The sequence below is a fragment of the Halichoerus grypus genome, chromosome 3, assembly GCF_964656455.1.
Source record: "Halichoerus grypus chromosome 3, mHalGry1.hap1.1, whole genome shotgun sequence".
In the NCBI taxonomy this organism is placed as follows: domain Eukaryota; kingdom Metazoa; phylum Chordata; class Mammalia; order Carnivora; family Phocidae; genus Halichoerus; species Halichoerus grypus.
The window spans coordinates 66,529,396-66,555,292 of NC_135714.1; the positions used below are offsets into that span (position 1 = coordinate 66,529,396).

General features: G+C 36.2%; 1 protein-coding gene across 4 annotated transcripts in view; it reads left to right on the plus strand.

The window, feature by feature from the left end:
• Positions 1-25,897, plus strand: part of COPS4 (COP9 signalosome subunit 4) — a 39,812-nt gene that overhangs the window by 9,435 nt on the left and 4,480 nt on the right. Inside the window, exons 2-10 of one of the 4 annotated variants that reach the window (XM_078068864.1) lie at positions 2,824-2,996; positions 5,800-5,879; positions 7,969-8,120; positions 8,679-8,782; positions 13,230-13,383; positions 13,546-13,696; positions 15,070-15,240; positions 23,095-23,210; positions 25,029-25,113. In XM_078068864.1, the coding sequence (XP_077924990.1) occupies position 5,879; positions 7,969-8,120; positions 8,679-8,782; positions 13,230-13,383; positions 13,546-13,696; positions 15,070-15,240; positions 23,095-23,210; positions 25,029-25,113 (934 nt within the window). In that variant the 5' untranslated portion in view covers positions 2,824-2,996; positions 5,800-5,878. The remainder of the gene's footprint in view (positions 1-2,823; positions 2,997-5,799; positions 5,880-7,968; positions 8,121-8,678; positions 8,783-13,229; positions 13,384-13,545; positions 13,697-15,069; positions 15,241-23,094; positions 23,211-25,028; positions 25,114-25,897) is intronic. The other 3 variants (XM_036121318.2, XM_036121321.2, XM_036121320.2) reach the window with 3 other exon arrangements.

A 25,897-nucleotide genomic window follows, 5' to 3' on the forward strand; every position in this document is an offset into this window, starting at 1 on the left:
CTTTTAAGAACTACTTTTTTAGCAGCATTCAAGTATGCAATACACAGTATTATTAACTACAGTCACCATGGTGTACATTCCATCCCCTTGACTTATTTATAACTGGAAGTTTGTATCTTTTGACCACTTTCACCCATTTTCTTATACCCCACTTCTTGCCTCTGGCAGCCACCAATTTGATCTGCATCTTTGTATTTGGTTTGGTTTTATTTTAGATTCCACTGTAAGAGAGATCATGTGGTATTTGTCTTTCTCTGTCTGACTTATTTCACTTAGCATAATGCCCTCAAGATCTATCTGTCTTGTTGCAAAAGGCAAGATTTTCTTCCTTTATTATGGCTGAATTAATATTCCATTGTATTTACATACATTTTCTTTATCCATTCATTCATAGATGAACACTTCAGTTGTTTCTATATCTTGGTTATTGTAAATAATGCTGCAATGAACATAGGAGTTTATATGTCTTTTCAAACTAACGTTTTCATTTTCTTTGGATAAATACCCAGTAGAATTGTTGGATCACAATATGGATTTTTTTTTTTTTTTTGAGACATCTTTATACCATTTTCCATAGTGGCTGCACTAATTTACATTCCCACCAACAGAACATGAAGGTTCCCTTTTCTGTGTATCTTCACCAACACTTGTTATTTCTTGTCTTTTTAATAATAGCCATTCTAACAGGTGTGAGGTGATATCTTATTGTGGATTTGACTTGTATTTCTCAGATTATTAGTGATGTTGAACCTGTTTTCATGTGCCTTTTGGCCATGTTTATCTTTGGGAAAATGTCTATTCAGTTCCTCTGCCCCCCCCCCCCTTTTCTTTTTTGAGAGAGAGAGAGAGAGAGAGTGAACAGGGGGTTGGGGAGAGAGAGGAAGAGGAGAGAGAGAATCTTAAGTAGGCTTCATGCCTGGGGCGGAGCCTGATGTGGGGTTCCATCTGACAACCCTGAGATCATGATCTGAGCCAAAATCAGGAGTCAGATGCTTAACCAACTGAGCCATTCAGGTGTCCCCCTCTGCCATTTTTTAATCACTCTTTTATTTATTTATTTTTTGCTATTGAGTTGTATGAGTTTCTTAAATATATTTTAGATGTTAACCCTTATCAGATAACCTCCCATTCTATAGGTTGCCTTTTTATTTTGTTGATGTTTTTCTTCACTTGAAGCTTTTTAGTTTTGTATAATCCCCTTTATTTATTTTTGCTTTTGTTGTCACCGCTTCTTAAGTTGGATCTAAAAAGATATTGCTAAGACCAATGTTGAGAAGCTTACCACCTATGTTTTATTCTAGGAGTTTTATGGTTTCAGGTCTTACATTCAAGTCTTTAATTCATTTTGAGTTTATTTTTGGTATGGGGTAAGATAGTGGTCCAGGTTCATTATTTTTCATGTGGCTGTCCATTTTTCTCAGCACCATTTATTGAAGACACCGTCCTTTCCCCATTGTATATTCTTGCCTCCTTTGTTATAAATTAATTGACCATATATGTGCAGGTTTATTTCTGGGCTCTCTGTTCTGTTCCATTGATCTATGTGTCTGTGTCCATACTGATACCATACCATTTTGATTACTATAGCTTTGTAATAATTTGAAATCAGGGAGTGTGATGCCTCCAACTTGTTTTTTCTCAAGATTGTTTGGTTATTCAAGGTCTTTTATGGTTGCATACAAATTTTAGTTGTTTGTTCTATTTCTGTGAAAAATGCCATTGGAATTTTGATAGGGATTTCATTGAATCTGTAGATTGCTTTGGGTAGTATGGGCATTTTAACAATATTAATACTTTCAATCCATGACTATGGAATGTCTTTCCTTTTATTTATGTCTTCAGTTTTTTTCATCAATATCTTATAGTTTTCAGTGTACAGATCTTTCACCTGGGTTAAATTTATTCCTAGTTATTTTTTTCTTTTTGATGTAATTGTAAATAGGATGTTTTCTAGTGTTTAGAAACACAACAGATTTTTTAAAATTTAAATTCAATTTAATTAACATACAGTATATTAATAGTTTCAGAGGTAGAAGTTAGGGATTCATCAGTTGCATATAATACCCAGTGCTCATTACATCATGTGCCCTCCTTAATGCCCATCATCCAGTTACCCCATCTTTCCACCCACCTTCCCTCCAGCAACCCTTAGTTTGTTTCCTACAGTTAAGAGTCTCTTATGGTTTGTCTCCCTCTCTGTTTCCTTCTTATTTTATTTTTCCTTCCCTTCCCTCATGTTCATCATTTTTGTTTCTGAAATTCTACATGTGAGTGAAATCATATATTTGTCTTTCTCTGACTGACTTACTTCATTTAGCATAATACCCTCTAGTTCATCCACATCATTGCAAATGGCAAGATTTCATTCTTTTTGATGGCTGAGTAATATTCCATTATGTGTGTGTGTATGTGTGTATGTGTGTGTCTGTATATGTACGGCATCTTCTTTATCCACGCATCTATTGATGGACATCTGGGCTCTTTGCATAGCTTGGCTATTGGAAACACAACAAATTTTCAAGCATTGATTTTGTACCCCACTTTACCAAATTCATTTATTAGTTCTTACAGTCATATTTCTTATATTGTTCAGTTTTATTCATTTCAGTAACTTTTGTTTTATTTTAATTTAATATGATAATATTATTTGATTTTAAAATTTTTATTTGCCCGACTATATTATATCTTCAAAGACTAAGGTTATTTAAAATCTCTTTAGTATCATACACAGAATCTTATATTAGCATTTTAAAAAGCTTAGGTGCTCAATTAGCATTTTTGGATGATTTAATATGGCAATATTAAATGATTATTTTTTTTAAGATTTTATTAGAGAGTGAGCGAGAGAGAGAGAGAGCACAAGAGGGAGGAGGAGCAGAGGGAGAGGAAGAAGCTGACTCCCCACTGAGCAGGAAGCCTGACTGGGGGCCCAATCCTGCGACTCTGGGATTATGACCTGAGCTGAAGGCAGACGCTTAACTGACTGAACCATCCAGGTGCCCGATTGATTATTTAAATCCCAGATTTAAATTAGGTTTATTAGTCATTCCTTATTATTATTGTAAAAAAGTAATTTCTTATTTTTAGATACTAGAATTTACATATTAGAGAATGAGTAAGATAGCATCTAGCCCGAACTCTGCACCTCACTTTCTTAATCAATAAAAGTTGAGAATTTGGGTAGGCAATTTGTAATGCAAGTTGTATGATGTAGTTAATGTAGAAGTTTTATCCTTTTTAGAGGTTTTTTTGGTGTGTTTTTAATACAGATTAGTTGATAAGTTACAAAACAATGACTTAAAGCAGGTTAATCAGAAAATTTCTGTGGGACATTGTCATATTTGAGTATAATATTGTTAGTATAAAATAATCTATAGGGATATAAGATTAAGGGGGCTTAGCCATGAATATGAAGAATATGAATAATAAGTCAATCAAAAATGAATAAAGCATTGACTGTATTAACTTAAATGCCCAGAGCAATAAAGTAGATGTATAAATATAGATATGGGAAATAGTATATGTGCATGTGTGTGTATGTGTCTATATAGAAAGAATGAGATATTCCATGTTAATGAATTTTCAGATAACTGAATACTGTCCCTCAAATTTTAAAAATAATTTTAAAACTATCAATTTTTATTTAAAGCTTAATAATATTTCCTTGCTTTATTAGAGTAGTTTCTCTCTTCTTTTGGAGTTTGCTGCCTTTTCTGTCAGTTTATCTTTCTTTTTTTTTTTTTTTTTAAAGATTTTATTTATTTATTTGAGAGAGAGAGAATGAGAGAGAGCGAGTACATGAGATGGGGGAGGGTCAGAGGGAAAAGCAGACTCCCCGCTGAGCAGGGAGCCCGATGCGGGACTCGATCCAGGGACTCCAGGATCATGACCTGAGCCGAAGGCAGCCGCCCAACCAACTGAGCCACCCAGGCGCCCTGTCAGTTTATCTTTCTTACAAGTCAATTTGATTCATCGTGTTTTTGAGAAATCATATAACCAGGGTTCAGAGAATACTGTATGGGTTGAGAATCAGTAAGTGTTGAATGGTAGCTTGAGGGTGTGCCCTACAAAATACAAATTATAAATTTGAATGAGTTTGGGCCCTATTTGTATATATATATTTTCCTATTTGTATATTTTTATTTCTTGACTATATTCTGGATGACGTTCTGAATAATTGATACTATTAGGTTTGTAAAATGCATTAACTAATGCTTCTAATAAATATTACTATTAAGACAGAAGGGATAAAAAATAGTATAATACTTGTGTACCCACCACTCAGTTTAAGAAATAAAATACTGTATTATTATTTACCAATACCGTTAAATATTTGAATGCTTGTGATATGCTGCTTTAGGCATTGTGTGTATAGCAGTCAACAAAACAAACAAAAATCCTTGTCTTCCTAGAGTTTATATTTTAGGAATGAATTTGCCATTGCCTAATAATTGTCATTGTTCCTGTTTTTAGCATTTCCCCCATCTTTTTTTTTTTTTAACATTTTTATTTATTTGAGAGAGAGAGCGTGAGCAAGCGCACGAGTGGGGGGGGGAGGGGCAGAAGGAGAGGGAGAAGCAGACTTCCTGCTGAGCAGGGATTCCCAAATTGGGGGCTCCATCCCAGGATCCTGAGATCATGACCTGAGCCTAAGGCAGACAATTAACCAACAGAGCCACCCAGACGCCTCTCTCCCATCCTTTTTAGAGTGCTGATTTGAATCTTATGTGGTCATGAATATTAGGCAGAATAGTTATTAGAAGTGATTGCAAATAAAGAATATATAGGCACTGTCTGATAGCATAAGATGTGTTCTGTCAGTGCATTTGGCTTGGTGGAGTTTGTTTTGTACACACTAAGACATTCAGTCCCTAATACTTGGTTTCACTGCCTCATCAACACTATCCTAGTGTTGGTGACCCTAGTTTCATTAGGCCCACAAGAGGAAAAGGTTCTGGGTCACCTCAAATAACATTCTTGTGTGTCTGTGTAATACACAATTGAAGGAAATATAACTTATTTTTTAAGGCATTTGAAAGAAAGTTGACTTATTTATTTTTAAAGAGAGAAAGGCAAAGCATAAGAGACTTTTTTTTTTAACATTCATTTATTTATTAGAGAGAGAGAGAGCATGTGCACATGCCTGCACCCAAGTGTCGGGAGGGGCAGAGGGAGAGAGAGAATTCCAAGCGGACTTCGTGCTGAGCATGGAGCCGTGGCGGGGGGGGGGCTCGATCCCACAACCCCAAGATCACAACCTGCGCTGAAATCAAGTCATATGCCCAACCGACTGAGCCACTCAGGCACCCCAAAAGTTGACTTTTTAGTTTAAATTTAAAACTAAAACTTTTTCAAGAAAAAGTGGCACTTTAGATCCAGTAACTTAGAGTTACAGATTCGTTTTCTTGTGATGGGCTTGAGAACTTTTTTTTTCCTTTTGGAAGTAAGCTCTATGCCCACTGTGGGGCTTGAACTCACAATCCCTTAGATCAAGAGTCTCATACTCTATCAACTAAGCCAGCCAGGTGCTCCTGGGCTTGAAAACGTAAAAAAAAAAAAAAAAAAAATTGTGGTATAATGTAAAGAAAACTAGAAGTGACACCTTAGAATTACAGATTTAGTGTTTCTTATGATGGACTAGGAACTTAAAACAACAGAAAAATCTGTGGTGTACTATAAAGAAAACCACAAACTAGAGCACTATGAAAGAAACCAGGATAAATAGAAATGAATAAACATCAAAGTTAGCATTAGAGTATGGTGTTCTCCGAACATTATTTTTATTTGGTGTTGTTTTAGGTATCGTCAGATCCTGGAAAAAGCCATTCAGTTATCTGGGGCAGAACAACTAGAAGCTTTGAAAGCTTTTGTGGAAGCAAGTAAGTGGAATGAAGATTCCATGTTTGCCTTGTATTATTGAGTTAGGACTTCAAAGCTTGCTCAAGCTTGTTTTATGTCAAGTTATCAATATAATTTTCATTGAGATTAAATTTAAATATACATTGAAATTCATTTTAGAATTTAAGCTTTACTACTCGATAATTTTTCAGTAAGTTGTCTTCAGAGTTACATTACCAATTAAGGTTTTCTACAGTAATTGATACAGTAATGGATGAAAGACAGTGTAGCATAATGATAAGGAAAATAGTCTAGATTCAGTCTGGTCTGTTGTTTTATTAGTTGTGTGTTCTTGGATAAGTTAATTCCTTTGTGCCTCCATTTCCTTGTCTATACAATGGGGATGTAATAGCTACCCTGTAGAAATGTTGGGAGGTTAAATGAGTTGATATACCAAGTAAAGTGCTTTGAATAGTACCCGGCATATAATAAGCGCTATATAGGTGTTGACCGTTATTAACGTTAAGAACATTCCATTTGAATGGGAACTAGACATTTCCATTCTTCAAGACATTCTCACCTACTCCCTGACTTCAAACATATCCAGTTATTTTGAAAATGACTCAAAATTCAGGCTGGAATTGATACTGAGTTAACAATATTAAGGACACTTGAGAGTGCTTTACAGTGTACAGCGTGCTTTCACACACATTCTCATGAGAAGTGCTAGTTTATGTAGGAATTTCTAACAGTCGTAAGTGCCTAATGATACTTGTAATGAAAGTGTTTTCTCAGCTGTATCAAATGAATTATGATTAATATATCACGAACTGATTACAAGCTTGTTACAGGTTGCTGTAAATTACTGCCTCAAAAAATTGGGGCCTGCAATGTGTGTTGAACTGGCCGTCGCTTCAGAAAAACTGTTAGGAATGGTTTTATTGAGAATATTGCATTGTAGTAGCAAAAGAATAGTGATTTTTTTTTTAAGATTTTATTTATTTATTTGACAGAGAGAGACACAGCGAGAGAGGGAACACAAGCGGGGCGGGTGGGAGAAGGAGAAGCAGGCTTCCCACGGAGCAGGGAGCCCGATGCGGGGCTCGATCCCAAGACCCTGGGATCATGACCTGAGCCGAAGGCAGACGCTTAACAACTGAGCCACCCAGGCGCCCCAAGAATAGTGATTTTGATCTTTAAACTTTGATCTTTATATAAACTTTGAATCCAGTGAACCAATGAAAAGCAGTCTACTGAAAATCATTTACATCAGCTGAACTGTTTTTGAACAATCATTTATTTTCCCAGTAACTGCTGATTTCAGACTTAATTTATCTGAGCAGTGGTCACAAGCACGATGCATCTTTTAAAATATAATAATAGTGATAATAATAATGAACATTTGTTGAGTGCTTTGTGCCCCATGTTGTTTAAAGTGCTCTATGTATAATGCATTTAAGCTTCTCAGCAGCCTTAGCCACATTGTTCAAAGGAGCAAACAGAAACGTTGGAGGGCATCTGATCGGGAGTGGTGGAAGCAGCGAGGCTTCAGAGCTCTCATCCTTTATCACATACAGTAATAAAAACTCATACATGTTTATGAATTATGTCATTAAATAGGTCTGTACATCTAGTGCTGACTTCAGTTCTTATTTGTTGTTTTTATTGGGAAAATACAAGTGGCGGTAACTGTCACTACTTGCTTTATTTAAATTTCATGAAAATTATCTGTTTCTTCTTTAACTCCTTTTTGTCACCAGGTGGTATATAAGTACATACATAAAAATATAGGTGTTTCTGTGCCTTCCCTTTATAGAACAATAAGGAAGAGAAGGAATAATATAAAATTCTCAAATGTAAAACGAAACTTTTCCCCAGCCATGTCTGTTTCTTAGGAAAATTATGGGATTTTTACTGTTTTAGTGTAGTCATTATGTAATCAAATAATTCAGCATAAGGAAAACTGATTCTGTAATATAAGATGATATGGGTATGGAAGTCCCTGAATAATGCAGTGAAGGTTGTACTAATCTATATTGTTCTTAATGTTAATTTTAGGTAAAAATTGATTGCTTAATGAAAATTTATAAATTACTCATGTTTTCTTATCTCTTATTTTTTTTTGACAAGTGGTGAATGAGAATGTCAGTCTCGTGATCTCTCGACAGTTGCTGACTGATTTCTGTACACATCTCCCTAACCTGCCTGATAGCACAGCCAAAGAAATCTATCATTTCACCTTGGAAAAGATCCAGCCTAGAGTCATTTCATTTGAGGAGCAGGTAAAAATCTAGAGCAGTGATTTTTGAACATGAGATAGCAGCAGTTATTTTGAGAGATACTATGACATTTTTAAAGGAGATGATCATCCAGTTTTATTTTTGACAAAACAGTGTGCCAAACAGCATGTTACAATGTAAAACTAAATATTAGGATGTTGTAACTCCAGCTGACATTTGCTTGGATATTACAGTTTGATTTACAAACCAAATATTACTCTTTAGACAATTTTTAAGAATCAGAAAAATTGTTAATAAGGCTAAAATCATAGGAAAATGCTAGCATTATATATACAGTTAACATAAAAGTAAAATTTAATATTTAAATTATTGCCATAATCCACATTGCAGAAATATGTTATTTCAGTTCAATATTTTGATATTCTGTGAATGCAAAATTCATTAAAAAAAAATTGGGGTGGTCTAGTTAAACTAGTACTATTTACTTGTCAGCTTAATATTTTGAATGAAAGCATTATCACAGTAGATTAATTTAGCCTCCATTTATTTTAGTCACTAATGTCAGTTGAAATAATTTAACATGTCTACCTACTATTCCAGGTTGCTTCAATAAGACAGCATCTTGCATCCATATATGAGAAAGAAGAAGATTGGAGAAATGCAGCCCAAGTGTTGGTGGGAATTCCTTTGGAAACAGGACAAAAGTATAGTAAATAGTGGATATTGGATGGAGATGTATATAGGATATTTATCATTGTTCACTTATGTTTTTTCTCATTCTAATGAAAGAAATATCATAAACAATTTAATAAATACAAAAATTTTGCAGTATGTTAGAAGGGGATAAGTGCTATAGAGAAAAGTAAAGGGAAAGTGGAGAACAGGTTGTATCATTAAATAGGGTGATTGGAGTGGTAGGGTGGTCCAGATACAACTTCTCAGACACTTGAAGAAAGTAAGGGAATGGCTATGAGCTGAGGGAAGACTCTTAGGAGATCCTCTTAGAGAGGATGGCTAATGTAAAGGTGCTAAGACAGGAGCATGCCTGGAGTGTTCTCAGAAGATCAAGGATACCAGTGTGGTTGGAATGGAGTGAGCCAAGGAAAGGTGGGGGGCTGAGATCAGAGAGTACTGAGGACTGGATTATGTAGGTTCTTGTAAGTCATTGTAAGGCCTTTGGCTTTTCTCTAAGTGAAATGAAGGGGAGCCATTGGAGGATTTTGTATGGAAGAGTGACATGATCTGACTTATATTTTAGAAAATCATTCTGCCTACTGGGTTGAGAATAATTGTAGGCAAGTAATGATAGAAGTAAGGACATGAGTTAAGAGGCTTATGTACTACTGCAGAGAAGATGGAGATTGTGAGAAATGTTGGATTCTGGGTATGTTTTTAAGGTAGAGCTAAGGATTTTCTGGTAGCTTAGATATGGAGTATGAGAAAAAGGGCCAAGATAAATCCTGGTTTTGGTCTGAACAACTGGAAAGATGGAGTTGCCATCTACTGAGTAGTAAAGAAGAGGTTTTGAGGGAAGATCAAGAGTTCCATTTTGGACATGTGATAACCAAGTGGAAGTATCTAGTAGGGAGTTGAATATATTAGTCTGTAGTTTAGGAGAGAGATCTGGGCTACATTTGGGAGTCATTGATATATAGATGGAATTTATTTTTTTTTAAGTTTTTTTTTAAGATTTTATTAATTTATTTGTGAGAGAGAGAGAGAGAGAGAGAGCACACACAAGCAGGGGGAGCGGCAGGCAGAGGGAGAAGCAGGCTCCCCGCGGAGTAGGGAGCCCTATGCGGTGCTCGATCCCAGGACCCTGGGATCATGACCTGAGCCGAAGGCAGACGCTTAACCAACTGAGCCACTCAGGCATCTCTATATAGATGGAATTTAAAGCCATTATATCAGTGAGATCCCCAAGGGAGGAAATATAGAGAAGAGGACTGAGTATGATTCCTGGAGCACTCAGCATTAAGAGGTCAGGGGCAAGAGGAAGTAAAAAGTATTTAGGTAAGAAGAAAACCAGAAGAATGTGGAGTGTGGTGGCCTAAAAGCCAAATGAGGAAAACGTATCAAGGAGCAAGTGATCAGCTCTGGTGTTGCTAGGTCAAGTAAGATGAGGAATGACGGTTAGCCATTGGAGTTAGTAATGTGGAGGTCATTGAGACACTTGACAAAAGCTGTTTTGGTGAAATAGTAAGAATGAAAAAGCATGATTGGAATGGGAAGAGAAGAATTGGAGATGGTATGTATGGGCAACTCTTTGCAGAGGTTTTCACAAAAGGGAGCAGAGAAATGGGGTAGAAGCAGCAGAGATTATTTTTTCTTTTATGATTTTTCGGAAAGCAAAAATTTGATACGGGGGAGTAAGAGAGAGGATTCTGGCAGGAGTAGACAGAGGGGAAGGAAACTAGTGGAGGGATAGGCTTTAGATAGAAGCATAGATAATTCATCTGTGACTGAGTTTCTCAACCCCAGCACTGTTCGCATTTTAGATGGACTAATTCTTTTTTGTTGGGGTTGTCCTGTGTATTGCAAGATGCTTAGCAGCATCCCAGACCTCTGTCATTAGATGCCAGTACCATCATTGCCCCTATTTGTGACAATCAAAATGTCTGTAGACATTGCCACATGTTCCCCGATGGGCAGAATAGCCCCCAGTAATCTACAGTAACAGCCAGCAATACAGAGTATGCGGGTGCTGTATTAGCCATGTGCTGGGGGAGTTTGCGCAAGTACTCTTTGATGGCTTCAGTATTCTTAGTGAGGTCAGAATCGTTCATCAGCTGGAGATGTGGATGGGGGTGGGAGTGTTGAAGTTGAGGGAAGACAAAAATAGGAGAAAAAATTCTTTAGGAGAGTGAGTAAACTAGGAATATACTTGGCAGCAATAAGGGCTCATCTGAAGATTGTAGTGATTGAAATGAGATCATTCAGATTGGTTAGGTGTTTTTCTCCATCAGAGTTCAGCTACATGGGTGCAGGAAAGGAGTAGGCAAACTTAGGTTTAATCACAGTTACGATGTTGCCCAACAAGTGTGACAGCAAGAGATGGACAAGGTAGATGAGTGCATATTCAATAATTAACAGTGATTGACCATAGGGGTTAAACTAGGTAAGGGGTGAAGTGAGGCCTTTAAGGGGAAAAAGACAGTAACAATGTAATGAGTTCAGTGGTGTAGAGGTCACAGTGGGTTCAATGGGTTGTTGGGTTTGGGATGCTAGACTAAGTGAGAGGGAGAAACAATTAGAAAGAATTAAGGTGATAATTTATAACTTTTATTCAATTAATCTTACCTTTTGATAAGTATTTTTAAAAACGTCTCTAGTTCTTTATGAAGCATTCCTCCCAAGTACATTGTACAAGAAGGAGGGCAGATATGAGATTATTGGTTATGTTTTTTAAATACGCTTCCCCTTTCAATTGACAAGTATAAAAATACCAACTGTGAATGACTTAAAAAAATTTCAGCTGCTTTTCTACTCTTTTACCAGGTAAATGAGGAATTCTTTTTTTGTCTTCATTAATATTTGTGATGAATGATAAGGCAGACACTAGTTCAGGCATCTTGCTTTTTGTGCATTGCTTATTATGAAATTATTAGACAGTTCTGCTCCTTGAAAAAGCAGCCAGTTTATGAGAAAGGCTTCATTATGTGGATGTTGAATTTTGCTTTCCAAGCGTTCCTGTTCATTTGTTTTTTTTTTTTTTTCTTTGATAGTTTGAAAAGTCTGGGCTTTCTTATTTGCTTTGGTCTCATTCTGTGTGGAGTATTTTCTTCGTAGTACCGGGCAATTGATTTACTTTCACTGGCAGTTGAAATAAATATAAAATTAGATATTGTTCTTTGTAGTGACAGTAATTATCATTTTGAATGTCCTGTAGCATTATCTGTATCTGTGAGGATATCAGAGAACTGAAAATTTAGCAGTTTTCTAAACAAATTAACCTAAAAGTGATTAAAAGTAGAATCTGGATAAACGATTGAGAATTTGTTTCTTTAAACAAGGATTCATTCTGATAATTACAGTAATTTTAAATTTAGTAGATGGCATAAAATTGGAAAATTCAAAAAAGTATAGTGCTATTTATAGCAGTTAATGTAAATTTGAGTTGTGAATGGAAATAGTAGAGTACAAAATGCTAGTAATATATGACTTGTGGAAAAAATTCAAATTAGTATGAAAAAATTCAAATTAGTATAAAAAAATTTAAAAAGTAAAGAATTTCAGAACTTGGGCCATGTAAACTGTAAACTCTGTTCTTGCCACATGGTGGCATCACTTTTGCTGGTAATAAAAAAGATTAATTTTTCTGTAAGGATTAATCTTGAATTTTCTGAGTTTTGAATTATGTGAGGTGTTCAGTTGTACATTTCTTGCATAAAATGTGGTCACTGAGATGAAGAAAATGAAAACCATCTGTACTCTCAACACCTAGAGATAATTGCTATTACTATCTTCATATGTATGTATAGAAATACATCTTAATAGTGTCTTACATGCTGTTTTATCCTGTTTTTTTACTTAGTAAAAATACATGACTATTATATAGTAATGATTATAAAAACTGTATATTATTCTACCATCTTTTATGTACCACAATTTAGTTTATTATAAGTATCATAATAGGTGATTCCCAGTTTTTTCCTGTTAAGATGTTTATGAGTAACTTTACAAATGAATATTCCTTGTATGTATGTGTGCACATCCCTGATTATTTCCTTGGGATTTATTTTCTAGAAGTAAAATGTAGTAGTTAAGGAATATATGTATTTTAAAGGATTCAAAGGGTCATTGGAAAATATATTGCCAAATTGTTTTCCATGATGGTTTACTCATATTATAGCCCCAACAGCAGTATATGATACACCTCTCAACTGGGCATTTTTTTCTTTTAAGTTCTTTGACTTGTGAGATTATCCGAGGATTGAAAGAAGCTAAAATACAATGGAACAATCATGATAAAAATAATAAAAATTCAATATAATTTATTTGGAAATATTTTTTACATTTTCTCCAATGCAGTAAAAATTTGATTCTCTTATATTAACAAAATATATAATAAAAAAAATGTATTTTCTCCAACTCCTAAAAATTTTCTTGATAATATACTTAGTCATTCTGTGTTTATCTGTTACATCCTAGGCAGTACAATGTAGATTATAAGCTGGAAACTTACCTGAAGATTGCTAGGCTGTATCTGGAAGATGATGACCCAGTCCAGGCAGAGGCTTACATAAATCGAGCATCATTGCTTCAGAATGAATCCACCAATGAACAGTTACAGATACATTATAAGGTAACAGATGAGTTGATTTGGGATTAATTTTGTATTGAAGAATCCTACTACACTAAGATTCTCCAGAACATCTGATAAATGATGTTATATATTAGAAATTATCTTTTATTTTTTGCTTTGATTTTTAATTTTTTCCCCTAATTGAAAAATTTCCCCCTATAGGTATGCTATGCACGTGTTCTTGATTATAGAAGAAAATTCATTGAAGCTGCACAAAGGTACAATGAGCTCTCTTACAAGACAATAGTGCACGAAAGTGAAAGACTAGAGGCCTTAAAACATGCTTTGCACTGTACCATCTTGGCATCAGCAGGTAAACATGTAATTTGTGCTTTCATGAACAGTTATGTTTGCTTAATAATTTCAGGTTCATTACTGCTAGAGGATTTAGCAAGGAACTATTTTATTTTTATTTATTTATTTTTTATTTTTAAGATTTTATTTATTTGACAGAGAGATAGAGAGCACAAGTAGGCAGAGCGGCAGGCAGAGGGAGAGGGAGAAGCAGGCTCTCCGCGGAGCAGGGAGCCTGATGGGGGGCTCAATCGCAGGACCCTGAGATCATGTCCTGAGCCGAAGGCAGACGCTTAACCAACTGAGCCACGCAGGCGCCCCGCAAGGAACTATTTTTAAATATGCATGTATCAGTCTGTTACCCACATGTGTTAGGAGTAATTAAGAGAGATAATATGAAGTTTAGTTTGCCTAATATATCTCTTAAAAATGAATAACGAAATTAAGTGAGAATTATATAGAAGGAAATAAAAATTAAAATCTAGAGATTAATAATAATGTACTGCTTTGGGGATTTTCTTTAACCTTCGAGCCTTAGTTTTAGATCTCACATTTATCTTTTTTTTTTGATAAATATGAAAAATAAACTATTCTTCTTTTTTACTAAATTATAGTATGTAAATCACTCAACTTATAAAGCAGAAAAGGCATTGAGAAAAAATGCTGATAATTCTAAACCATGGCTTTTCTAAATCGTTTTTAGAATGTTTATTGATCTGTATTTAGTTGAGAGCCTAATGACATGTTCACACTACACATTTCATTCTTTATGAAGCAGTGATCTTTTTTAAAGGTTTTTTATTTATTTATTTGACAGAGAGAGACACAGCGAGAGAGGGAACACAGCAGGGAGAGTGGGGGGAGGGAGAAACAAGCTCTCCGCGGTGTAGGGAGCCTGATGCGGGGCTCAATCCCAGGACCGTGGGATCATGACCTGAGCCGAAGGCAGACGCCCAATGACTGAGCCACCCAGGCGCCCCTGAAGCAGTGCTCTTACTTATTTTATTTTTGTTACTGAAAAGGCAATACATAAAATGGTACTGCTTCCACTTCTAAAGAACTTTTACTGGTTACTTGGAATTCCTTCAGTGTAAAAGTTCTGTGTGTGTTCTCTTTTTTTATCAACGGTATCATGATACACATACTTTTGTAACCTGCTTTTTTCCTACCTGTATATTGGCAATCTTTATATGTCAGTACATACCACTCATTCTTTTTGGATGAGCAATTGAGTATTCACTAATTCAGTGTGGGCAGCAACTTTGTAGAACATAACTGCTACAAATCAGGACAATTGACTATATCTTAGTAGGCAAAAATTGAGTCATTAACATAGTTTCTTATTGGAGAAATAGATTGTGAGAATATTTGATGCTCATTTGTTTCCCTTAGGACAGCAGCGTTCTCGGATGCTAGCTACTCTTTTTAAGGATGAAAGGTGCCAGCAACTTGCTGCTTATGGGATCCTAGAGAAAATGTACTTAGACAGGATCATCAGAGGAAATCAACTTCAAGAATTTGCTGCCATGTTGATGCCTCACCAAAAAGCAACTACAGCTGATGGTAATGATCATGTCTTAAAAATTTGTGGGAGTGAATATTTAGGTACACACTAGTGGAAAGTGTGTTAAATTTGAAGCATCTTGGTATCTTCCTATAATATTTTTATATAACACTTGACCAAAAAGGAATATTATATTGACTGAAAATGAGTATTATATACAGATAGGGTTTGAATTATAAAAATAGCCCTATTGGAAAGTGTATTGTAGAATAATGCATTTTTGGGAATTGTAAGGGCAGAATTACAGCCTATGTTAATAGTGCCTGGTTTTTATTTTTTAATTTTTATTTATTATTTATTTATTTTTAAAGATTTTATTTATTTATTTGACAGAGAGACAGCGAGAGAGGAAACACAAGCAGGGGGAGTGGGAGAGAGAGAAGTCGGCTTCCTGCTGAGCAGGGAGCCCAGTGCAGGGCTCGATCCCAGGACCCTGGGATCATGACCTGAGCCTAAGGCAGATGCTTAACAACTGAGCCACCCAGGCACCCCTAGTGCCTGGTTTTTAAAAAACTCAAACCCTTTGATAAGTACCTTAATTAATTTTAAGCATCAGTTTTTAACAGTATAATTATCCAGTCCTATTTTAGATAGAGTAAAATTTGGCACAGTAGCTTGCTTAAGGTTATTCAGGGTGAAAGTATTGCCAGTAAGAATAGAACTTGGTGTCATGTTTCCTAGTTAAGGGATGTATTTGTTTTGTCAGGCTACCTTTTCCAGAAAAGTTTTTAATAGTTGCTTGTTTATAACATCAGTCACTTTATATATGTTTGTCTACAGAGGTTTTAAAGTACTTAAAACAATAACATATGTGATAATAAAAATATAAACAGCATCAGAAACATGAAAAAAGTCAAGATAAACAGATTTGTTGGACTCACTTCCTTGGATTCAATGAGTATATATCAAAGAGAATTTAGCTATAAAGAGTCATTTATGCAGGGATTTGCTGAAAGGTATACACTTCACCCAGTCCTACTGCCCTGGGTTAAACCGGATCACTGAAGGGATTATAGTGATCTCCTATTGAATTTTTCATTTAATTTATATTTTAAGAAGCAAACTAGTTGATTCTCACCTTTCTGTCCAAAGGAGGTATTTTTTTCTATAGGATATTCGTTACGCAATCCTCAGGGAAAATTCCTTCACAGTCTTGCAGTTGTGATTCTCCTGAACAGTTGTTTTTTTATCTTATTAAACACACTTTGAGTTGATGAACTGATTGGCTTTTCTTATCTTGACTGCTAGAGAGCTTATTAAATTTGTGGCCCACCTATAAATAGTGTGTATGTATGTGTTTTGATATTTGCTACTTTTAAATTCTTTTCCATGTATTCTGAGCAGCTTTAACCATTTTTTTTTTTTAAAGATTTTATTTATTTATTCATGAGAGAGAGAGAGAGGCAGAGGGAGAAGCAGGCTCCCAAGGAGCAGGGAGCCCGATGCGGGACATGATCCCAGGATTCTGGGATCATGATCCGAGCCGAAGGCAGACGCTTAGCCATCTGAGCCACCCAGGCGCCCCTGAGCAGCTTTAAATTCTTTTTGCAAGGAGATACCTGACAAACAAGTTAAAAGATAGTTAAAAAGAAAAAGTTTCCAGGATTGATATAGTCAAGCTTCAGATTTGACTTTGAGCTTTCTGGCTGTGAAAAAAAATGTGAAAAGATGCTTTTCTAAAAAGGATACTTACTAGGACCTCTGAGGATGCAGATGATTCTCAAATTTCTCACATGGGACTATATAGAGAGGACAGATGTTTTGTCTTTTTCCATTTTAGGCCTTACTGTTTTTCCTTATTTATCTCTTTTGGACATTTTTGTTTACTGGCATTACAACCCTACATTAGCAATCTTGAGATGTAATTTTTTTTTAATTACAATTCATTGTTTTTTAGTATATTCCCAAACGTGTATACTACTACTACTAATCTGCTTTCTGCTCAGTAGATTTGTCTGTGGTGGGCATTTCATGTAAGTGGAATCACACAATATATAGCCTTTTCACTTGGCAAAGTGTTTATCCATGTTGTAGCATTTATCAGTACTTTATTCCTTTTTATTGCCAAGTAATATTCTATATATGAATGTACCACATTTTATTTCCTCATCAGTTGATGGACATTTAGGTTATTTTCACTTCTGGGCTATTAATGCTTCTATAAATATTCATGTAAATTTTTTAAAATTTTAATTCAGTTAATTAACATATAATGTATTATTGGTTTCAGAAGTACAGGTCTGTGATTCATCAGTTTTAACCCCGTGCTCATTAAATCACAGGCCCTCCTAATATCCATCACCTAGTTACCCCATCCCCCATCCCCCTCCCCTCCAGCAACCCTCAGTTTGTTTCCTATGATTAAGAGTCTCTTATGGTTTGTCTCCCTCTCTGGTTTCGTCTTGTTTTATTTTTTCCTCTCTTCTGTGATCCTCTGCTTTGTTTCTTAAATTTCACGTATCAGTGAGATCATGTGATAATTGTCTTTCTCTGATTGACTTGTTTCACTTAGCATAATACCCGCTAGTTTCATCCACATTGTTGCAAATGGCAAGATTTCAGGGGTTTTTTTTTTTGATGACTGTGTAATATTCCATTGTATATATGCCACATCTTTTTTTTTTTTTTATTAAAAGACTATTTATCTATTTGACAGAGAGAGAGACAGTGAGAGAGGGAACACAAGCAGGGGGAGTGGGAGAGGGAGAAGCAGGCTTCCTGCTGAGCAGGGAGCCCGATGTGGGGCTCGATCCCAGGACCCTGAGATCATGACCTGAGCCGAAGGCAGATGCTTAATGACTGAGCCACCCAGGTGCCCCTATGCCACATCTTCTTTATGCATTCATCTGTCAATGGACATCTGGCTCTTTCCATAGTTTTGCTATTGTGGACATTGCTGCTATAAACATTGGGATGCAGATGCCCCTTCGGATCACTACATTTGTATCTTTGAGGTAAATACCCAGTAGTGCAATTGCTGGGTCGTGGGGTAGCTCTATTTTCAACTTTTTGAGGAACCTCCATACTGTGGAGAGTGGCTGCACCAGCTTGCATTTCCATCAGCAGTATAGGAGGGTTCCCCTTTCTCCTCATCCTCGCCAACATCTGTCATTTAATTTTAGCCATTCTGACCAGTGTGAGGTGATACCTCATTCTGGTTTTGATTTGTATTTCCCTGATGCAGAGTGATGTGGAGCATTTTTTCATGTGTCTGTTGGCCATTTGGATGTCTTCTTTGGAAAAATGTCTGTTCATGTCTTCTGCCCATTTCTTGATTGGATTATTTGTTCTTTGGGTGTTGAGTTTGATAAGTTCTCTATAGATTTTGGATACTAGCCCTTTATCTGATATGTCATTTGCAAATATCTTCTCCCATTCTGTTGGTTGTCCTTTGCTTTTCTTGACTGTTTCTTTTGCTGTGCAAAAGCTTTTTATCTTGATGAAGTCCCAGTAGTTCATTTTTGTCCTTGCTTCCCTTGCCTTTGGCGATGTTCCTAGGAAGAGGTTTCTGCGGCTGAGGTCAAAGAGGTTGCTGCCTGTGTTCTCCTCAAGGATTTTGATGGACTCCTGTCTCACATTTAGGTCTTTCATCCATTTTGAGTCTATTTTTGTGTGTGGTATAAGGAAATGGTCCAGTTTCACTCTTCTGCATGTGGCTGTCCAATTTTGCCAATACCATTTGTTGAAGAGACTGTCTTTTTTCCACTGGACATTCTTTACTGCTTTGTCAAAGATTAGCTGACCATAGAGTTGAGGGTCCTTTTCTGGGTTCTCTATTCTGTTCTATTAATCTGTGTGTCTGTTTTTATGGCAATACCATACTGTCTTGATGATTACAGCTTTGTAATACAGCTTGAAGTCCAGAATTGTGATGCCACCCATTTTGGCTTTCTTTTTCAATGTTTCTTTGGCTTTGGAGCAGACTTCTAATAGTTCTGATTTTGTGCTCCGCGGCTCTATCACTTGCCGGTAGTGGCTGATGGAGGCCCCCTCCCCCTGCGATCTGTCTTCCCGAATATCACCTCGGATTCACTTCTCCGCACGTCCTGCCTTGCAGAAAGTGGTCGCTTTTCTATTCGTAGAGTTGCAGCTAGTCTTTTCTTAGATCTCTGGTTAAGTTCACAGTTTGATAGCTATGTAGCTGAATTCCTGGGACGAGACGAAATTACGGTCTCCTACTCCTCTGCCATCTTCCATGTAAAAATTTTTATATGAACACAGGTTTTTAATTCTTCTGGGTATTTACCTAGGAGTGGAACGACTGGGACATATGATAACTCTGTGTTTAGTCTTTTGGAAAGTTGCCAGACTGTTTTCAAAAGCAGCTGCTCCTTTTTACACTCCTGCCAGCTGTGTGTGCAGGTTCTAATTTCTCCATATTTGCTGTCACGTTTATGATCTGTCTTTCTGATTTAGACATCCTAGTGTGTATGAAGTGGTATCTCATCATTTTGATTTGCATTTCCCTGAACAGCTTTTCATGTACTTACTGGCTATTTGTATATATTTAGAGAAAAGTCTGTTCAGATCCTTTTTGATTTTTAAATTGGGTTATTTGTCCTTTTACTACTGAATTGTAGGAATTCTTTATATATTCTAGACCTGATCATTATCAGATGATTTGCAAATATTTTCTCCCATTTTGTGTGTTGTTTCTTCACTTTTTTGATGGTATCCTTTGAAACATTTAAGTTTTTAATTTTGATTAAGTCCAGTGTTTCTCCTTTTTGTTGCCTCTACTTTCAGTGTCATATCTAAGAAACCATTGCCGAATCCAGGGTCATGAAGATTTGCTCTGTTTTCTTCTGTAGGTTTTATAATTGTAGCTCTTACATGTAGACATTTGATTCATTTTGAGTTCATTTTTTTGTATATGGTGTAAGATAAAGGTCCGCTTCTATTCTTTGCATGCAGATATCCAATTGTCCTATCACCATTTGTTGAAGAGACTGTAAGTTCCCCATTGAATTATCTTGGTACCCTTGTTGATAATCAGTTGACCATAAATGTGGGAGTTTATTTCTGGAGTCTCAGTTCTATTCCATTATTTCATATTCCTGTTCTTATGCCAGCACCACACTGTCTTGGTTGCTCTATCTTTATAGCAAGTTTTGAAATTGGGACGTGTGAGTCCTCCAATTTTTTTTTTCCCCCTCAAGATTGTTTTGGCTCCTCTGAGTCCCAGTAGAATGAATTTTAAAATCAGTTTGTCAGTTTCTGCCAAGAATCCAGCTGGAGGGGCGCCTGGGTGGCTCCGTTGGTTGGGCATCTGCCTTTGGCTCGTATCATGGTCTCAGGGTCCTGGGATTGAGCCCTGTGTCAGGCTCCCTGCTCAGCCAGGAGTCTGCTTCTCCCTCTGCCTCTCCCCCTGGCTTGTGCTCTCTCTCTCTCTCAAATAAATAAAATCTTTAAAAAAAAAAAAAAAATCCAGCTGGAATTCTGATAGGGATTACCCTTAGTCCATAGATCAACTTGGGGACTGTTGCCATCTTAGCAATATTAAGTCTTCCTATTTTCCCATTTATTTAGGTTTTTATATTTGAAAGTTGCTAAGAGAGTAGATCTTAAAAGTTCTCACCACAAGAAAAAAAACTTTTAACCATGTGAGGTGATGGATATTAGTTAGACTTATTGTGGTAATCATTTTACAATGTATACGTATATCAAATCATTATGTGGTACATCTTTTTTTTTTTTTTAAGATTTTATTTATTTATTTGAGAGAGAGAGAATGAGAGACAGAGAGCATGAGAGGGAGGAGGGTCAGAGGGAGAAGCAGACTCCCTGCCGAGCAGGGAGCCCGATGCGGGACTCGATCCCGGGACTCCAGGATCATGACCTGAGCCGAAGGCAGTCGCTTAACCAACTGAGCCACCCAGGCGCCCCTATGTGGTACATCTTAAACTAATACAATATTATATGTGATGTCTGATAAAGGGTTAATCAAAATATATAAAGAACTTCTAAAATTCAGCACCCAAAAAACAAACAGTTCAGTTAAAAAATGGGCAGAAGACATGAATAGACATTTTTCCAAAGAAGACATACAGATGGCTGACAGACACATGAAAAGATGCTCAACATCACTCGTCATCAGGGAAATACAGATCAGAACTACAAGGAGATATCACCTCACACCTGTCAGAATGGCTAAAATTAACAACACAGGAAACAATAGGTGTTGGTGAGGATGCAGAGAAAGGGGAACCCTCTTACACTGTTGGTGGGAATGCAAGCTGGTGCAGCCACTCTGGAAAACAGTATGGAGGTTCCTCAAAAAGTTAAAAATAGAACTAACCTACGATACAGCATTTGCCCTTCTAGGTATTTACCCAAAGGATACAAAAATACTGATTCAAAGACCCAAAGGATACAAAAATACTGATTCAAAGAGATATGTGTACCTTGATGGTTGTAGCAGCATTGTCAACAATAGCCAAATCATGGAAAAGCCCCAATGTCCATCGACTGATGAATGGATAAAGAAGAGGTGTGTGTGTACACACACACACACACACACACACACACATACATACACACCGGAATATTATTCAACCTTATAAAAAAGAATGAAATCTTGCCATTTGCAATGACATGGATGGAGCTAGAGTGTATTATGCTAAGTGAAATAAGTCAGAGAAAGACAAATACTATATGATTTCACTCATATGTGAAATTTAAGAAACAAAACAGATGAAAATAGGCAGAAAAGGAGGCGAACCAGAAAACAGACTGTTAACTATAGAGAACAAACAAGGTTACTAGAGGGGAGGGGGCAGGGGGATTGGTTAAATGGGTGATGGGTATTAAGGAAGGCACTTGTGATGAGCACTGGGTGTTGGATATAAGTGGATATAAGTGATGAATCACTAGATTCTATACCTAAACTAAGGTAACACTGTATGTTAACTAACTGGAATTTCAATGAAAGCTTGAAAAAAATCATTGAAATTAAAAACAACAACAATACTATGTCAATTTTATCTCCATGAAACTGGAAATTAAAAAAAAAGAAAGAAAGAAAGAATTGGGTGAGCCTAGCAGTCAGACACCTTCAGAATGGGGCCTTATGTCCAGCACTTCGTCAGGCCTTATGTTACTTCACTTAAGGGAGGATGCATACCTGATCTCTCGTGGTTAGCTGGCCCTACCTTCTAGACATTTCTCACCTTTGCCTCACAGTAAGGTGCTTATGGAATGCCCAAAAAAGGAGAGAGGTATTTCTACTGAGCTGTATACGTATTGACTTTGTCAAGCTGGCAGAACAGGTTGCATGATGGTTTTGCTGCTTCTTGCTAATAAAAGTTTGTGCTAATAGCAAGAAGAGTAAAGTTAATGAATCTGATAGCTACCCTGAGGAAGTAGAACCCCAAACCTAACGGGTTAAATCCATTCAGCCTGTTAGTAGCTACTTGCCAATCACTTATTTTCTAAATATGTTATTTGTATTTAGTTGTATATTATTCATACTCTACCAAATAAGGCATTTTCCTTACTTTTACAATTTGGTAAAAGGAATAAAGAAAATGATTATGGGTTGTTACATGTGTAGAAATTTTTAGAAAAAAAAAGGATGAGTCTTTTAAAAGTGTAAAACAAGGGGCGCCTCGGTGGCACAGTTGGTTGAGCGTCTGACTCTTGGTTTTGGATCAGTTCGTGATCAATCAGGGTTATGAGATTGAGCCCCATGTGGGGCTCCGCTCAGCATGGAGTCAGCCTGAGATTCTCTCTCGTTCTCCCTGTGCCCCTCCCTCCCACTCACTCTCTCTCTCAAATAAATAAATAAATCTTTTTTAGAAAAACGTGTAAAACAAGTTTCAAGCTTATAACTGTCTTATTTATATTTATTTAAGGTTCTAGCATCTTGGACAGAGCTGTTATTGAACATAATTTGTTGTCTGCAAGCAAATTATATAACAATATTACCTTTGAAGAACTTGGAGCTCTTTTAGAGATCCCTGCAGCTAAGGTATTTTCTTGTTTCCAATATATAAAAAAGAAGTTAAGAGACTATTGATGTAGTGAGAAAATATGTAATTGATAGATATTGGCAACTGCAATAAAAATACACATAAAAAGCCTCAGGAAAATGGAAATAAATTATTTGAATGTTAAAGTAGTACTGTGATGGAATTGTCTTAGATCTTTGCTTTTCTTAAACTATATTTTATGATAGAGCGAGGTGTTCCAGGTTATGATACCTGTTTTGTGAGAATCTTTGCTTAGTGTCTGTTTAAATCCACTTCATAGTGTTTTCTGATTTCTGATGAACTTGAGATTTTGATACATGCCTTACTTCTTTTTCTGTTCTCATTGACTCAAAGGTTAAACATTTCATCTGTTTGAAAGAATAACTGTGATAATTCTCTAGGCTATTCCGTGGTAACTTTTATGCTTGATTTATCTTAATTTGACTGAGTTAGTATGAAATTAATTTCATTTTTAGTCATGATAAGGGTTTGGTTGGCTCTGTACAAATACCAACAAAGTACCAGTAGTCTTTAGAGGGTATTTCAGCTATCATTTAAAAAACATTCTCTTAATTTTAGATAAGAGTAAAAATAAGCAATCAACTTACTTTTACCTAACTTGCATACCTTAAAGTCATGTAGTAATGGATCACATCCCCTTTTATCTGTTGGTGAAATTTTAATTTAGAATTTCCTAACATAGTTCCTTTACTTGTACACATTCAATACACAGTACAGGAAATGGAACAATTTGGGAACCAAAGCTTAAGTTCCCATTAAAAGATACTTTCTTCTTAGACTGAGACTTAGGGAAGTGAATATATACTTAATAATATAATACAGTCTGTTTAGGATTTATTGTGAAGATGGTCAGAATTACTAAAATGACCAAGTCATAAGCCAGTTTGCTTACACATAGTAAACATGAAACATGTCTTTAGGAGCTAGGTAGAGGACCTTCTGGTTCCCTTTAATGTCTTTATTTTTTTTTTAAAGATTTTATTTATTTATCTTAGAGAGTAATAGAGGGAGAGCACTGAGGGAGAGTGAGAGGGAGAAGCTGGCTCCCTGCTGAGCAGGGAGCCCGATGTGGGACTTGATCCCAGGACCCCAAGATCATGACCTGAGCCGAAGGTAGACGCTTAACCGACTGAGCCACCCAGGCGCCCCTCTCTTTAATTGTCTTTAGAATCCTTTTAATTTTTATTTATCTATTTATTTAATTTTTTAAAAAAGATTTTATTTTTTTTAAGTAATCTCTACAACCAGCGTGGGGCTCGAACTCACAACACCAAGATCAAGAGTCCCAGGCTTTATTAGCTGAGGCAGCCAGGCGCCCCTTTTTAATTCCCTTTTAAATTTGAACATCATTCCTCCTTCAAAATACTACTTTCTTCAAAAATATTATTTTCTGAAAGAATTTTTTAGGTGATAAACACTGTAAATTTAAATGAAATAAAAAGAAAAACTAGTTTGTTTAGGTTTTTTTGAAGTGTGGATCTCAGTGAGAAGAAAAATTGTTAGTTTGATTTTAAGCAGAGGAAGAAATTGGTAAGAGTGCTAGGTTCTTGTCCAAAATCGCACAAGTAAAACAGATCCCAGGGTATATTAAAATAATCAATTATACCCAGAAGAACTGGGGGATAAAATAGGCAGATTTACAAGAGTAATCTTGTGGTGAATGGCAGATGAACATATACAGAAAGTGTGTGGGTGGCTAAACCAAGAGATTTCAGTTCTCTTATATGTGAGTAACTGTTAGATATGATAAAGTCTGTGAGAGTTTATTGTTTCTTTGGATTTTTTTTTTTTTACAGGCAGAAAAAATAGCATCACAAATGATAACAGAAGGACGTATGAATGGATTTATTGATCAGATTGATGGAATAGTTCATTTTGAAAGTAAGAGCTTTTGCTTATTTCTATCATAATGAAATGGCAGGAAACTCTTGTATATTTATGATTAGGACATGTTGAACAATTTCCTTTGACCCAGTATATTACTACTGGAATGAACTTATTTCCCAAAGAAATAATTTAAAATAATTTTTATGAACTTACATTCATGGATCTACTTAATGCAGCATTTTTTATGCTGTGGAAAAATTTGAAACTGGAATCGTTATGCCAGTTCATTCACTGACTCATCAAGCACCACATACAATGTATCAGGCATGTAGCGATTCCAGTGGATTTCTTCTTCAGCAGCACATTAAACTCATGGAGGCAGACAGATAAGTCTATCTCTTGACTCTTGTCAAGCCTATTCCTCCTCAGCCCCTATTCCTACCTCATTTCCACCCTGGACCTTGCTGTACCTGGAACCATGCTACTTGTAAGATTGGAATTTGAAATACTCTCACCATAACCTTTACCCTGTCTTTCTAGCAGTTTGTGTCAGTTAAGTTCCACTTCAGCTCCTCCCTGACTACTTTCGAGCCTCCGGTCCATTAACGTTAACTTTTTTCCAGTCAGCCCAGTCCTTTTTTGTCTTCAGTCTTCCTATCCAGGTTGGCATCCATGATTCATTTGTATCTTTTTTTTTTTTTTAAGATTTTATTAATTTTTATTTTATTATTTTTTTTAATATATTTTATTTATTTATTTGAGAGAGACAGAGATAGTGAGAGAGAGCTCGAGCAGGAAGGAGGGGGAGAAGCAGACACCCCTCAGGGCAGGGAGCCCG